A 15,457-nucleotide genomic window follows, 5' to 3' on the forward strand; every position below is an offset into this window, starting at 1 on the left:
CTATGAGTTCTACTTTAAAAACATTATGAAGCAAACTGGCTGATTCTTATCATCTTCAATACCTTCACCCTGATCTAATCCACATCACCACCTGTGTTACTGCATCTACTTCCTAATGGTAACTTCCATGCTTCTTATTGTCTCTCTCCAGAGCTATTATTAACATAGCAGCCAAAATCATTCACTTAAAACTTCCATCATTTCTCTGCTCAGAATCTTTCAGTGTCTTTTCCTTTGACTTGGAGTAAAGACTGCAAAGCCATGATGACCTTGCTTCTTATTGCATCTCTAACTTCATCTGTTAATTTTTATTCTTCCATCTTCTCTTCTAAGGACACCTACCTGTCCCTTGCACATGCTCTGCATGTTCTCCCCTTTGCACTAGCCATTCCCACTTCTAGAGAACACTCTTCCTCCAGATACTCACCTAACAAACTCCTTCACTTCCTTCCTTCAATTATGTGCTCAGAATTCATCTGCTAACTGAGGCCCGCCCTGACTTTCTATTTTGAAATATAACCACCTCTCACCCTCAGTATTCTGAATGCCTTCACCCTGCTCTATTCTTTAAAACTTACTGTCTGCCAACACATTATAGAGTATACATACCTAGGTTGTGTTTATTACTTATTGTCTTTATCCACCTGCTAGAAATAAAGGCATGAAAAAGTTACCGGCCGCATCATTTGCTGATATGCACTACTGCATACATCCTGAATCAAATGAGGTCAAAAACGTGTTCTTCTTAACTACAAAATCGACCAAATGTTGCTTCCTTAGTTCAACAGACACTTGAAAACTCAAATTAACAATGACAATACCAATAGACTTTTAACTGTATTCTCAAAATAAAAATATTCTCTAGTAGCTTAGATTCTTTTGATAGTTGAAATATAATGTTCAAACTAATATAATTAAAGATAGCCAGAGGACTCCTTTGTTCTGAATCATACTATTAGAAAAATCTCAGAGTCACAGTAGTAAGCATAAAATCAGCAATACCTCATTACTTGTAATATTAGTAAAGTTAACTAAATATTAGTAAAGTTACATACTTTGCAGTATGTAAACTGGTTTCTCTTTTAAATTCTACATAATGGTGAGGTCAACATCCTTAGGGTACATTTTACCTAGTAAAATATTCTGTTGTCATAAATTAGTAAAATACTATTTTCATAAATTACTCTGCTATAATTTCAGATTTCTTTTTAGTTACCCTTATCATAATGCTGGCTAAAGAGAACGTCCACTCTCTCGCATATAAAAAGTATTTCTTAGTTTTCTGAAAGTCTTAAGTATAAAAAGGTACTCAAAACCAGCCTGCATTTGGGTAGTTGATGTCATTAAAAGAAGTCAGGATAAAAAGAGGCTGAACTGACATCACAGTATAATCAGTTCTACAAAGAACTAAAAGACATATTACCCCTTTACTCATGTTCAAAGCAGCACCACTTAACATAGTGTCATTTCCTAAAGTAGCCTTTGTCCACGGTACAGAAAATTTAATGTCTGACAACTTTAAGCTACATTTACCCACTATTTTATATTCTTTTCTTTTTAAGTACTTTTCAAAGTGAAAGTACTTACAGATTACTTTTGACACTACACACTTTCAACAGCAACCTGCAAATTCAAAGTGCATTAGTAGCAAATAAGTCAATTTTCTTATTAAGATATATAATTTTAGAGAAACACTGATGAATTTCATTTTGTATTTAAATAATTCACAGAATATAAATAAAAGCTGATCATCTACTATTCTTATGAAACTCATAAATCATTCTTATTTATATTTTAGACTACATTCATAAGTGCACTAGACAAGAAATGCAACTGATAAAAAAAACTAACCAAAATTATTACCCTGTTGACAATTTTATTTAGAACATTTTCATTATAAAATAAGCCAAATGATACCCTACAGAAATTTTAAAATTTACCAAAACTACAATTGACACTCTGTAATCAATTATTCCAAATGAAAACAAAAACATACCAGCCAATGAATTGATCAGTTAACTTATTTTTTTTAAGATTTATTTATTTATACAAGAACCAAGGTACAGGCCAGATGCACGGGAGGGTAAAAGGAGTCACCAGAGACAGAGCAGGGAACAGAACAGGAGACTGACGAAATACATTGCTGAGGGGAGCAGCAGGCGAGACAGGAGAGGTCTGCACACCATGTGGGACCCTCGCTGGCCGGCTGGGATCAAGATTGGATTTAAACAGGCACTAATGAAGGTGAGCCCATGTACGTATTGAATCTGAAAGTTTCTATATCAAATTAGGATCCCTCCTGGGTCATATCCGCAAATGAAAAAGTTTTTTAATTTGCTCTGGATAGACAGAAAATGTCTATGTCAGCCTTGGCTCCATGTGGAAGAAAAAAATAGTTTCTCTGGGAACTTTTGGTCATAGGCTAGACTTTATGGCCAGTCTGGACAGGAATTCACCCTATAAACAAGATCCAAATAAAGCACATGCCAAAATTTTTATTTAATTTGGACCACGGTTGCTAGAACCCAGAAATATACACATTCTCTCTCTAAAGCAGACTTAGGCAAATTAAAACTCAATGGCTCAACCCAGAACCCAGCCATGCCCATTTATGTACTGACTGTGGCTGCTTTCAAGCTACAGCAGCAGAGGTGAGTAGTTGTGACAATAATTCATTTTGCCCAAAAAACCTAAAATACTTATTATCTGGCCCTTCTTAGAAAACTCTTATGACACCCCCAGCATAAAACACTGATAATATCAAGTGTGTCTGAATCAAACAAGTTGAATTACACCAATGGAAAACAGCAGCCTGTAAACTGCTCTGGGAGCAAAAGTTGTGGTTAACTCTAGCCCTAGTTAAGTACTCATCTCAAAATTTCAAACGTCAAAATCTCTGGTTCAAGAAAAAGCATGGTGATAGTTTAATTCTCAGTCTTTCTACACTCCTCAGGAAAGACATATAAAACTATAAAGAAAATGGGGGGAAAGGAGGAAATGAAATAAAAGAAAATTAGATTTTCAGAGAAACAAGGAATGAAAAAAATCTATCAACTCCAAATCAAGTGTGATGTGCAAAAAGCAACTGAACATGAAAGCCAGACAGAGGGAGCCCATGAAGAGAGAAAGGAACACAAGAAACAAGGAACGTGGAGGAAGCCTGATAGTGGCATTATCTCGGAAATTACCACACTTGCTCCCCCCAAAAAATGGCCTCACCCTCACTAAATGCGAAAAGAACTAAAAGTGAAAACAAAACAGAATGACTTTCAAAAAGATAAAACATGTACAGGAGAAGTACAAAAAGCAGATGGGACTACAAAACAAACCTCTTCTTCCTGTATACAAGAGACACATTTAAGACACACGGTGCTTCTGAAAGGGAACGACAAATGGGTGAGCAAAAGTATACCAGGAAAAGACTCACTGCCCCCCACCAAAAAAAACAAGGGCATAATATTAATCTCAGACAAGGTAGAAATCAGGTCAAAAAACATTAAATAAGCAAAGTACTTTATAACATTAAAAGATACAATTTGCAGGAAAGATATAACAATTATGAATATCCATAACAGCACTTCCTTTATAAAGCATAAATGCCAGAATATCCAAGGAAAAATAGGGGAAAATAAAATTTTTCTACTTTAATTCAACTTTCAGAGTTATGACAGATCAAGTAAGAAAACAATAATAATAAGGAGCCCACGAAGAGAGAAAGGAACACAAGGACTAAACAGTATAATCAATAAAGGGAATCCGACAGATACGCATGTCCATGGTATTACAGAATCTATACCTGTTCAAGTGGCTATAGAATATTTATGAAAATGGGGCTGAAGACTATTTCAATAAACTAAAGAGTGGAAATAATACCTATAATATTTCCTGAACAGTATAAAATCAAATTAGCATCAAAACAAAAAAATAGATTTCTATATCAAAAACTTCTAACTCTTGGGCCCCTCTGGAAAGTGGGGATAACTCACTCATATTTGCATCAGTGGTATCATGAGTTTGTTACAAAGCATGCGGACAGGCTTATTCAACGCAGCACTGCTTATTAACCGCTATGTTCCAAAATGGTCCCATCAGCAAAAGTTCTCTTTATATTACTTTTACTTTTTCTGTAAAATAAGGTCATCAGCTGAGAGTAATGATGAGGAATAAAGTGCAAGAAAATTGAAAAGAGAGGAAAATGCATAAAATGGTCATCTCAGAGTGTCAGAGGGACACTGGTGAGCTGGGAGGTTGGAAGTATGGACGAGAGAGAGAAACTGACAATAAGCGCCCAGGACTAAAGGCTCTGGTAAGGCTGAGGAACTGTCGGTTTGGGTACTCCAAAAGTTAAGCTGAAAAGACTGGTCACACCTGACAAGTTCTGTGAAATGGAAAGTATGGCATGCACTGCAAGTGCACAAGGTCAAGAAAATGGCCATGGGAGAGAGTGACTCAAGGGAGCTGGAAAAAAAGATCTTTGGAAGAGACATTAAAAGGAAAAAAATCAAGAGGCCAGGTATTAGAAGCATGTATGTGGACTCTCAAATCACAAAAATATTTGGCTGATGCATGAGCGAGAGCATAACAGTGAGTCAGAAGCTATATTCTCAAGTAATAAAATGCAGTGATCTGACAGGAATGCCAGGGAATGTGACAGGTGGTATGTCTGATGACGCCAGATTCAGAGCTGAGTAACCTAGAGGAGGAAGGAGTGAAAGCAGAAGTGGAGGTGACCAGAAGGAAGGAGGACACATATCCCGCTTTCAGCCCAGCTGTCCTGGGGACATGGAGGAGAGAATAGACTGATAGGACTGACCTCGGGAAACAGCAGCGCATTTAGAAGAGGGGGCTCCCTCTAAGCACACAGCCCTCTCCTGTTGCTGCTACAAATGAGTTTTCCCACAAAGAAAACACAGGACTCTAAAAAGCTGTATACAGTTGTCTGTGCACAAAAGAGCCACAGACTTGAGTTCACATCACTGGCCAGCACCCGAGACAGAGGATGTTCTTGAATCTAAATAGCAACCGGAGGCCATATATTTGTAGACAAAATAAAAAAAAAAAAAGTTCTGTAACCATTTGAAAATTTTATAAAGAATTCAAAAAATAAAGTACCAAAATAACAAACAAGAGTAGTTAACAGCATAAGTGCAGAAAGTCGTATATGGATTGCTCCAGTCACCTTCACACACCACACAACAATCCTTTGTTCTAGCCTCAGAAAACTTCCTTTGAAAGAACACGACCTACAGAGAGATGCTGCAGCAAGACTAGGAACAAACTTCTGAAAAATGAAAAATCCTGAAATCATGGAATGCACAGTAAAGAGGCAGCACTGGTTTTCATTCTTGGCTTCTAAGTAAATCCAAAGAAATAGCACCATCTATTGGAATTTCTCTCATTTAAAAATAGTCTCAATTTCTGGGAAATGTGATCTTGTATATGTAACATTTCCTCTCTTTTGGTAGAGAAACGTTATACAAAATCTATACAAATCAAGAAGTTCACATTAAAAATTATAAATTCTTGGCTTAGGATTTCAAGTAACTTACTCCTATCACTGACTTCTTAGGAAGATTTGATACAAGATAAAAATATTCTCAACTGATAAAGAGAAAATTACATAATTACATTTTCAAGGTAACTCACAGATATGGTACTCCTGGATGCTGCTGGTATACCCATATATTGCAGAATATCCAAATATTATGATCATGACAACGTCTCTACTATCCAACTCCATAATGTGGGCCGAATGCCCCTCCACAGCGTACTGCTGCCCGTGCCCAAGAACAGTGGGTGTTTTTGTGCTCCAAGACTGGCTGTGTATGTTAAAAACCCATAATTCATCCGTGACATTGCCATCATTTGTCTCAATTCTGCCTCCATACATAAAGATGTTTTCCTGTAAATTGAAAAACATGTTCATAGACAAATAGTTATTTCTTAGCAATACATGCTAATTAAAAATAAAGGCTAAATTTTAATAAGCATGCACAACATACAAAAGACATTGTTTTTATTCGTAAAAGTCGAATGAGAAACCATGAACAATGGTAATTAATGTTTTTACCTAAAAGAAGGGGAAAAACCACACATTTTCAAAAAGTTAAAGATATTTTATTTAAACAGTTATATCATCAATTTACCACATTTTTAATAATTCTAATTGTTGAGCCCCTAGTTGTTGCATTTGAACTTACCATCTATTTATACTGTTTTGTGCTATTCTCATAATTCACTGCTTCCACTCAAGCACTATTCAACAAAAAGATAAACTACATTTGTGTATCATGTGGAGTACATTTTTATTACCTCTTCTCATAGCAATAGGCAGAAACTTTACAGCACTTATAAATTACAAAACTAACTTCAATCACATGATTAAACTCAATGATACATAAATGATATAAATCATTTGTTTCAACAGCTCAGGGATGCAATGGAGTTTCTTCAACCTAATAAAGAACAGCTGAGAAAAACACTCACTAATATATTTAATGGTTAAATACAGGATACTTCCCCACTAAGGTCAGGAACAAGACAGACACCCACTTTTGTTACTTATAATCAATATTATACTGGAATTTTTAGCCATAACAAATAGGCTAAAATTTTACAAAGGCATTTAGAATGTAAATGATGATGTCAAACAGTTGTATTCAAAAATAAACATAGACACGTATATACAGTCCTAAGAAATAATAAAAAAAAAAAATGGAGCTAATAAATGAGTCAGCACAATGAAAGAAATGATCACTAAAGCAAAAAGACACCCTTCTGAATGGAAGAAAGTATTTGCACATTATACATCTGACAAGGGGCTGATGTCCAAGATCTGCAAAAACACATATAACCCAACAAAAAGCAAACGAAGAATCCAATCAAAAATTGAGAAGAGCTAAATAGACACTTCTCCAAAGAAGATGTACAGATAGCCAACAGGCACATGAAAAAATTGTTCAACATCACTTAAAAGGGAAATCCAAATCAAATCAAAACGATGAGATACCACTATCTCGTGGGATATGGGCCATTACAAAACATCCAGAACCAAGTGTAGAAAATAACAATGTTGACAAGAATGTGGAGGAACTAGAACCCTGTGCACTGTTAGCGAGGATGTAAAATGGTCCAGCTGCTATGGAAAACAGTACAGCAGTTCTTCAAAAAACTAAAAAGAGAATTATCACCAGATGAAGCAATCCCACTTCTGGCCACACACCCAAATAAGTGACAGCAGAGAAAACAAATAGGGAGTTACACGCCCTTGCTCACAGTGGTGTTACTCACAACAGTCAAAAAAGAGCAAAGTATCCCAAGGATCTCTCAATGGATAAACAAAATGTAGTACACACAATCGGTGGCGTTTCATTCAGCCTTAAAAAGGGAGGAAATTCAGGGGGCCTCCCCTGGTGGCACAGGTGGCTGAGCGTCACACTATGAAGCTGTCCACAGCCTCTGCAGCACCGGTTCTATCCCGGCCAGCCAGCGAGGGTCCCACATGGCGTAGCAGACCTCTCCTGTCGTGCCCAGTATTTCTTCAGTCTGCCTGTTCTGTTCCCCACTCTCTCTCTCTGGTGAATCCTCTCACCCTCCCGTGCATCTGGCCTGTACCCCGGTTCTTGTATAAAATAGATAAATAAATTAAAAAAAAAGTGGGGGGAGGAAATTCTGACACAAGCTACAAAACAGATGAACCTGGGAAACATTTTGCTTAGTGAAATAAGCCAGTCATTAAATAAGCTGGCCATACAAGTACTGTAAGAGGCCCACTTACATGAGGGATCTAGAGTAGTAAAATTCAAGTGACAGAAAGTAGAACGATGGTTGCCAGGAAATGTGGATTATTTAGTGGGTACAGAGTTTCAGTTTTGCAAGATGAAAAAGTGTGTCACAGACAAAACAGCAACCTTTACTTCTTCTCATGTTTAACTGCACTAAAACCAATTTTTTTTTTCTAAAATAGTATACAAGTCTGACATCTCAAGTTAATAATGTTCCATATGATCTACTGTTCTCATTATCTGAAATAAATCTGAGATTTAATATCTTTTCTCTAGAATAGAGATGACTAAAATTAAAAAATAAGACCTCCCTGGTGGAGCAGGGGTTAAAGTCTCAGGCTATCAAGCTTTCAGCAGCCAGTGTAGCACAAGTTCGATCCCCAGTCAGGGAGCTACCCACATGGCGCAGCAGACCTCTCCTGTCTCACCGGCTGCTCCCCTCAGCAGTGTATTTCAGTCAGTCTGCCTGTTCTGTTCCCACTCTGTCTCTGGTGAATCCTCTCACCCCCAACACCTCTGGGCTACACCCTAGTTCCTATATGCATAAATAAATCAATCTTTAAAAATAATAAAAAATAGGATCCATACCTGATATAAAGCAAGAGAGTGTCCATATCTCTGGAGAGGTCCCCTTGACAGAGTTCCTACATTCCATATACTGCTTTCTAAATTGTAACTAAAAACAAGAATAGAAAATAACTCATAAGCTAAAATTCATTTTCAGTTTAATTTTCATATTGTAAGAGTTTTAACGCAACTCTTTTATACACAGCACAATTTTTTAAATTCCCAAATTAGCAAGGTTAACATATTCCAGTAGATAAGACTGTCAGGCAAAATACAGGATACCCATTTAAATTTAAATTTCAGATAAATTTTTAGTATAAGTAGGACATATGAAACATTTGCAACAACAACAAAAATATATACATATATCTCAAGGGCCTACTTTAAACCAATACTACTTATACTAAAAAACTATTCACTGTTCATGTGAAGTTTAACTCTAACTGAGCATCCTGTATTTTAACTGGGTGTCTTATCTATCTGCTAAATCTGCTGTCCCTGGAGGTACAATCCATTGAGGCATATTGTCCAAAATCAGTCCTGACCAGTTCATGTCCAAGCTACACCAGTTATATTACATGTTATGAATCTCACTCCCAAGCACACTGATAATTAAATTCTTCTCCCTGTTTCATCTTTATTCTGTTATCGAATAGTTCATAAAATACAATCATCAGCTGAAGAAAATCAAGTAAAGCTGCCAGCCACATGATTCCCTTGTCATGTCACCACACAGAGAACAATCTCTACTGAGCCAACAGTAAATGAATCATCTGCTGATAATACTGCACTGTTCTTCCATTCTGCCAACAAAAGCTTGTAAAGTAAATGCACCATAAAAGTTCAGGTGAATTACTATATAAAGAACAAACTGAATATTTTCATATAAGCAATTACACTTCATTCTGAAAAAAGAAAAAGTGGCAAGGTTCATAATGGCCAAAATAAACATGGCCTGCCTGTATTGGAAGTTAAATGTTCTTACTCAGAATTTATTAAAAGCACTCTAAAGAACTAAAGAAATGTTTATATAATACAAACCTATGTGTAAAATGACAAATATTTAACAATAAATACATTGAGTTTATAGATCCCCAAATCAGTCCCATAGAGCAAACAGACAAAAATAGTCATTCATAAATTTCAACAGTAATAAAATAAGACATTTACGATGGTGCTATTATGGAAAAAAAAAATCCAGCTTAAAAAAGTAGAGTGTAAAATTCTGGAGAAAAAAAATACTTACTTCAGGACCATTTGAAAAGAACTATAGTTAAAAGTATATCCACCAATCACCCACATGAATTTCCCATGTAAAACTGCTTTATGGGAAGCCCGACCTACAGAAGGACTGAAGGGTTTAACATTTGGCAGAATCCAGTAAGACTCAGTAGAAGGAACATTCAAAGAACAATCAGGACCTGTATTTAAAAAAAAAAATTAAATCACACACTGCATTAAGATTTTAAATTATAGAAATAGATGACCTGAATTAATATATGAATCAATGTACATCATATTAATAAATGTAATGTACATAATAAAGGATCTAAAATATAATTTGCATCCTATAAGCCTTACAGAGGAAAAATATGTACTTTATCATACAGATAAATAATATCACAGTTTGAAATAACCATTTAAATAATGCACATGGGCCTCCCCGGTGGCGCAGCGGTTGAGCGCTGGGTTGCAAAGCTGCCGGCGACCTCTGCGGCGCCGGTTCGATCCCCGGCTGCTCCCCGGCCACAGGAGGAGGGTCCCACATGGCGCGCAGACCTCTCCTGCCGCCCGCTGCTCCCCTCAGCAGTGTACTTCGGTCCTTCTGCCTGCTCTGCTCCCCGCTCTGGCTCTGGTGAATTCTCTCACCCTCCCGCGCTTCTGACTGTACCCAGTGCATGTATAAACAAAAAACGAACGAACAAACAAACAAATAAATAAATAAAAACATGCCTCTATAAAAAAAAAAAAAAAAAAAAAAAAAAAAAAATAAATAATGCACAATTTCAAAATTACTTTAGTAAATGCTACCAGAATATTAAAATGTAAAACAATGTATTCAAATCCAAGTTTTGTCACTTATCAGAAGTGTGACCTTATGCAATTCTGCATATCTTTCCAATCATCCAGCTTTCATCTACAAAATGGAAATAAAAATCGACCCCAAGTTATTATATTTAATTTTCAAAGACAATAGACAAAAAAAAGCAAATAACCCAATCAAAAAATGGGCAGCAGAGTTATATGCGTACTTCTCCAAAGAAGACATACAGATAGTCAGAAAGTACATGAGAAAATGCTCAGAGTCACTTATCATCAGTGAAATGCAAATTAAAACCACAGTGAGCTCCATCTCACACCTGTGAAACTGGTACATGACAAAAAGACCAGAAACAGTAAATGTGAGCGAGGATGCAGAGAATAAGGAACCTTCTTACATTGTTGGGAATGTAGACTGGTCAAGTCCCTATAGAAAATAGTATGGAAAATTCTCAAAGTATTGAAAACAGATCTCTCATATGATCCAGCAATTCCACTCCTACTTAACTACCTAAAGAACGCAAAAAAACATTAATTTGAAGAATATATGCACTCCTATGTTCATTGTCCTAAGCGCCCAAGAACAAATGATTAGGAAGATGTGGTATATATACACAATGGAATACTATTCAGTCATAAAAAAGATGAATCCTGGCCATCTGTGACAACATGGATGGAACTGGAGGATATAATGCAAGCGAAATAAGTCAGAAGGAAAAACAAATGTCATATGGCTTCACTTATATGTGGAATATAGATAAACAAAGCAAAGAATCAGACAAAACCAAGCCTAGAAATCTGACTGTAGAACTGAGGCAACCAGAGAGGGAGAGGAAAGTACGGAGAGGGCCCAACAGACTATGGTGAAGGACTATGGGTGCCTTGGTAGCAGGTGTATCATGGTGACATGCATCTCGGCAGGTGTCATCATATGACTGAATCTCAGCCAGTGTTGTAAACCAGTGCACCCTCAATCAATCAAAAAAATAAAAGCCAAGTAAAGATGAAATTTTTCTAATTGTAAACCTTTAAACAAACATACAAATTAAAAGTATATTTTTTCTTAGCATCATCACCAAATAGATATCAGTAGGGAGGTTTCATTCTCAAAAAGAAAAAATAATGCATAATAAAAATTATTAATTAGTGTAGAATATTTTAAATAAATTGAAGACATTGCCTTTTCCTATCCATATTCATAATGTTACTCAAAATTCTTGGTTACTCAAAAGCATCAGTGAAGTTCAACAATATTCTCACGTGCCTATGACAATGTACACTACTTGGTCCCACATCACAGGTTAAAACATATTGCTGGTACTGCAATAAAGTGGCATTTTTTCCTCAATTATGAGGCCAATCAGTAGACCTTAAATTTGATCACATCAAAATTTTTTAATTATCATTGATTCACAAAATGTCAAGACTTCCAAACAGACCCTGATTTAAGAAACATGGGCCTATTTTATCATTCATTCATTCATCTTCAACATCCTTGTCAATGTCTACATTTTGTGATTCTCGATTTCTCAGGTACAAACAAAGCAAAGAATAGATTATCTGATAATATTTCAGATTATCTGATAATATTTCAAATCAGATATGAAAAACCTTATTCTGAGTGAAAAGATGACAATTCAGACCCTGATAGAAATTTAAGGAACACACTGCTCTTAAAAAAATTTTTTTAACTACAATTCTAAATCACTTAGAATTCATTTAACTGAGGTTGGGATACAGCCCATAAGCAAAATACAGTCCACTACCAGATTTTGTAAATCTTAATAGAACACAGTATGTTCATTCACTGAAGTACTGTCCAAGGCTGCTTTTGAACTTCTCAGTGGCAGGGTTGAGAAGTTGCTCCAGAGATCATATGGCCTGCAACGTCAGAAATATTTACTACCATATGGCCCTTTACAAAAAATGCTCGCCAACTTTTAATTTAATGGAAGAGAAATAAGATCCATTGGACATTAAATTTATCTACACATACTCACAGTATAGGGTTTATATCTTGTTTTCTTTAAAAAAAGAAATGTTAACAATGGGTAAAGGGCATTTGATTATTCTTTCTATTGTTCTTATTCTTGCAACTCTTCTATAAAGTTGAAATGTTTTCTAAATAATTTTTTTTAAGTCTGCCTCCTAAAAGAACAGAGATGGAAGTCATCAAATATCAGGGTATTACTTGGCAAAGAGTCTGACAGAGAATAAAGGCACACAGAACTCTTAAGAGAGTTAGGAACATATTTAAACCAATAATACATTCATGAAACCTGCGCTAAAGCAAAATACTTCAGAGCAAGTGTGTGGTGGTGTGAATAAGGCACCTCCAAGATATCCAAGTGCTAATCACTGGAACATCTGAGTGCCACCTTATCTGACAAAAGAGACTTTGCAGATAAGATTAAATTAGGGATGGTGAGTTGGGGGAGATTTATCTTGCATTATCTAACTGGGCTCTTCATGTAAACACACAAGTGTCCTTATACAAGAAGACATAACTATAAAAGGCAGCTGCAACCTGACCCCTGGCGAAGTGGTGCTGCAGCTGTGACAATGGAGGAAGAAGTCGGGGCTGTAGGGAGGGAGCACTGGGCGCTGGTAAAGGCAAGGACATGGCTCTCGCAGCCTCCAGAAGGCCAGCACCCTGACACCGGCCCCGTGAACCCCACTTCAGCCTCCTAACCCCCAGCAAGTAAGAGATCAACGAAAGTGTGTTGGTGTAACATGCCAGATTTGTGGAGCTTTGTTAGGACAGTTAGAGGAAACAACAATAACAGCTGTATTTATTATTTACTTATTTAAACTGAATAATGTTATTTAATATAAAAACAATTCTAAAGAATTTCTTAGATTTTACTCTGTTATCTAAAGTATCTGTCTACACAAAATATATTGGCAGTCAAAATTCATCCTCAGTTACTACCCTATGAGTTATGAAACTCCTAGCAAGTATTAGGTCTGTAGCCAAACACTACAGATTATTTTATTTAAGTCAGCATATTTGTAGATAAAAATATTTTTCTAAATAAAAATGATTTATGCATATAAATTGGAAATTTAAGGAAAATAAGAAGTCTTAAATTGCAGTTTTCCGCATTCTATAACTAAAATGATTAAAAATATAATAAACTGGAATTTAAAACACAGCTATAAGGAATACTTTATACAAAGTCTTCACTATTCATTAAAAATCTAATACTGATATTGACATTTAAAGCCATCCAAGACTCCTTTTTATACAATATGTCCATGAAAAATCTTGTACCACTTCATAATCTGGCCCCTTCTGCGACATCTCTGCAGAACTCTCACCGCGTAACTTCTCTCAATCAATATGGGAATCTCCTCAAGGTAAGCAGATCTCAGCTGCCTTGAAAGGATGTAATAAACTACTTCACATTACAGCAGGTTTTCATAAAGATTTAATACGCTACTTTTTCTAGAGGTTATGTGTAGTTTAATAACCCAGAGAGCATATTGAATTTCTAATGCTGGAACTTTAGGCTCTGGACACAGGCAGCTGTGAGACAGATTTTTCAGGTATTTCAAGGGGGAAAAAGGCCGTTCAGTAATCATACAGAGTAGATAATTCTCTAATCCCTCCAAAATTTCAATGTCCAACTCTACAATTTCTTGAATTCCAGACTCAAAGTCAAACTACCTTAGGACATTTCCATTTGGATGTCTAATAATAGTATCGAACGTGACACCTCCAGTACTAAAATCTTGATTGCCCCACCACCTCCCAATCTGTTCCTTCAGTGTTTACCATCTCAGTACACGGCACTTCCATTCACCCAGCAGTTCAGGGCAAAGATCTTGGTGACATTCTTGAGTTTTTCTCTTTCTTCCAAACCCCATATCCAATCCACCAACAAATCCTTGACTGACGTTCCTTAGGTATGCAGGAATATAGCCCTTCCTGTAGCTAAAACATGGAAATGCTTCAATGATGGCTGGTAAGCAGATGCAGCCTCAAGTACTCAGGTACTCCACCTTCCCCTCTTATGCCCCCCTCCCCCCAGATAATCCAGCCCTCTCCACCATCCACATCTCAAGGGCAATGCTCTGCAACCATGGCTCATCCTGGATCCTGCCACATCCTAAGCTCAGCATCCATCTGAGTGTGTGTCTCACCAATTACAAACATTCCAGAATTCTATCACCCATACCAGACTACAACACACCTGTGCAACTACCACCCCTCTAGTACAAGCCATCATCCAATTTCACCTGGACTATTGCAAGAGTCTACAAATGGAGTGTAGCACAGAATATCTCACAAGTTTTGTTATCACCCACAGACCAGTCCAATATTCTATTCTCTCTACACTCACTTCTCTAGAGATCTCACCCCATCTCATGGCTTTAAATACTATCAATAGTTTCCAGTATTTTAAGCCAATACCCCCAAATTGACAGCTATGGTACACACCTCTCTCCACTGAGTTCCAACTGCCTCTTCAACAACTCCTCTTAGATGAGACAGCTCAGAATAAACATTTCGAAATCAAACTGATATTCCACCTAAAATCTTCCATATCAATATATCTTTCTCTAAGTTCAAAACCCTAGAGTCATTTTTGACTCTCTGATCCTTCATATCCAACATATCAAAAACCGCTTATCTTATATTACATTTAGTATTCAAGCAATTCTGACCCCTTTCACTGACTGTTCACACTACCACCGTCATCATTCTCGTTTAGGTTGTAATTACAGCTGTAAGCTCTGTTTGCACAGTCTATTCCTAGAAGAGGAGTCTTTTAAAACTGGGTAAGATTGTATCAATCCTCTGCTCAAAATTTTTCACTGGTTCCCCACTTGCTTAGACTAAAAGTCAAAATCCTTAGAATGGCTTAGTAGGCCAAGGCTTAGCTGTTGTAGCTCCAATGTTTACATACCTCGACCACCCCAACAATCCCTTAACTCCACATCCCAATCATCTCTTTGTAACCTCTCTGAGCTCACATCTTTTAATAGTCAACTTTATTGACTATTTATTAGAAATTAAAAATTTTATTGGCCCTTGTAAAAAGCCAGATCTGCTGTTTGCG

The 15,457-nt window shown here is 36.6% G+C and overlaps 1 protein-coding gene across 1 annotated transcript in view; it reads right to left on the minus strand.

Annotated features, from left to right (window-relative positions):
* Positions 1-15,457, minus strand: part of ATRNL1 (attractin like 1) — a 474,279-nt gene that overhangs the window by 433,433 nt on the left and 25,389 nt on the right. The window contains 3 exon segments of the mRNA XM_054690388.1: positions 5,647-5,902; positions 8,373-8,460; positions 9,598-9,772. Of these exon segments, the coding sequence (XP_054546363.1) occupies positions 5,647-5,902; positions 8,373-8,460; positions 9,598-9,772 (519 nt within the window).

The sequence above is a fragment of the Talpa occidentalis genome, unplaced genomic scaffold, assembly GCF_014898055.3.
Source record: "Talpa occidentalis isolate TD23 unplaced genomic scaffold, MPIMG_talOcc4v2.1 talOcc4.8, whole genome shotgun sequence".
Lineage (NCBI taxonomy): Eukaryota > Metazoa > Chordata > Mammalia > Eulipotyphla > Talpidae > Talpa > Talpa occidentalis.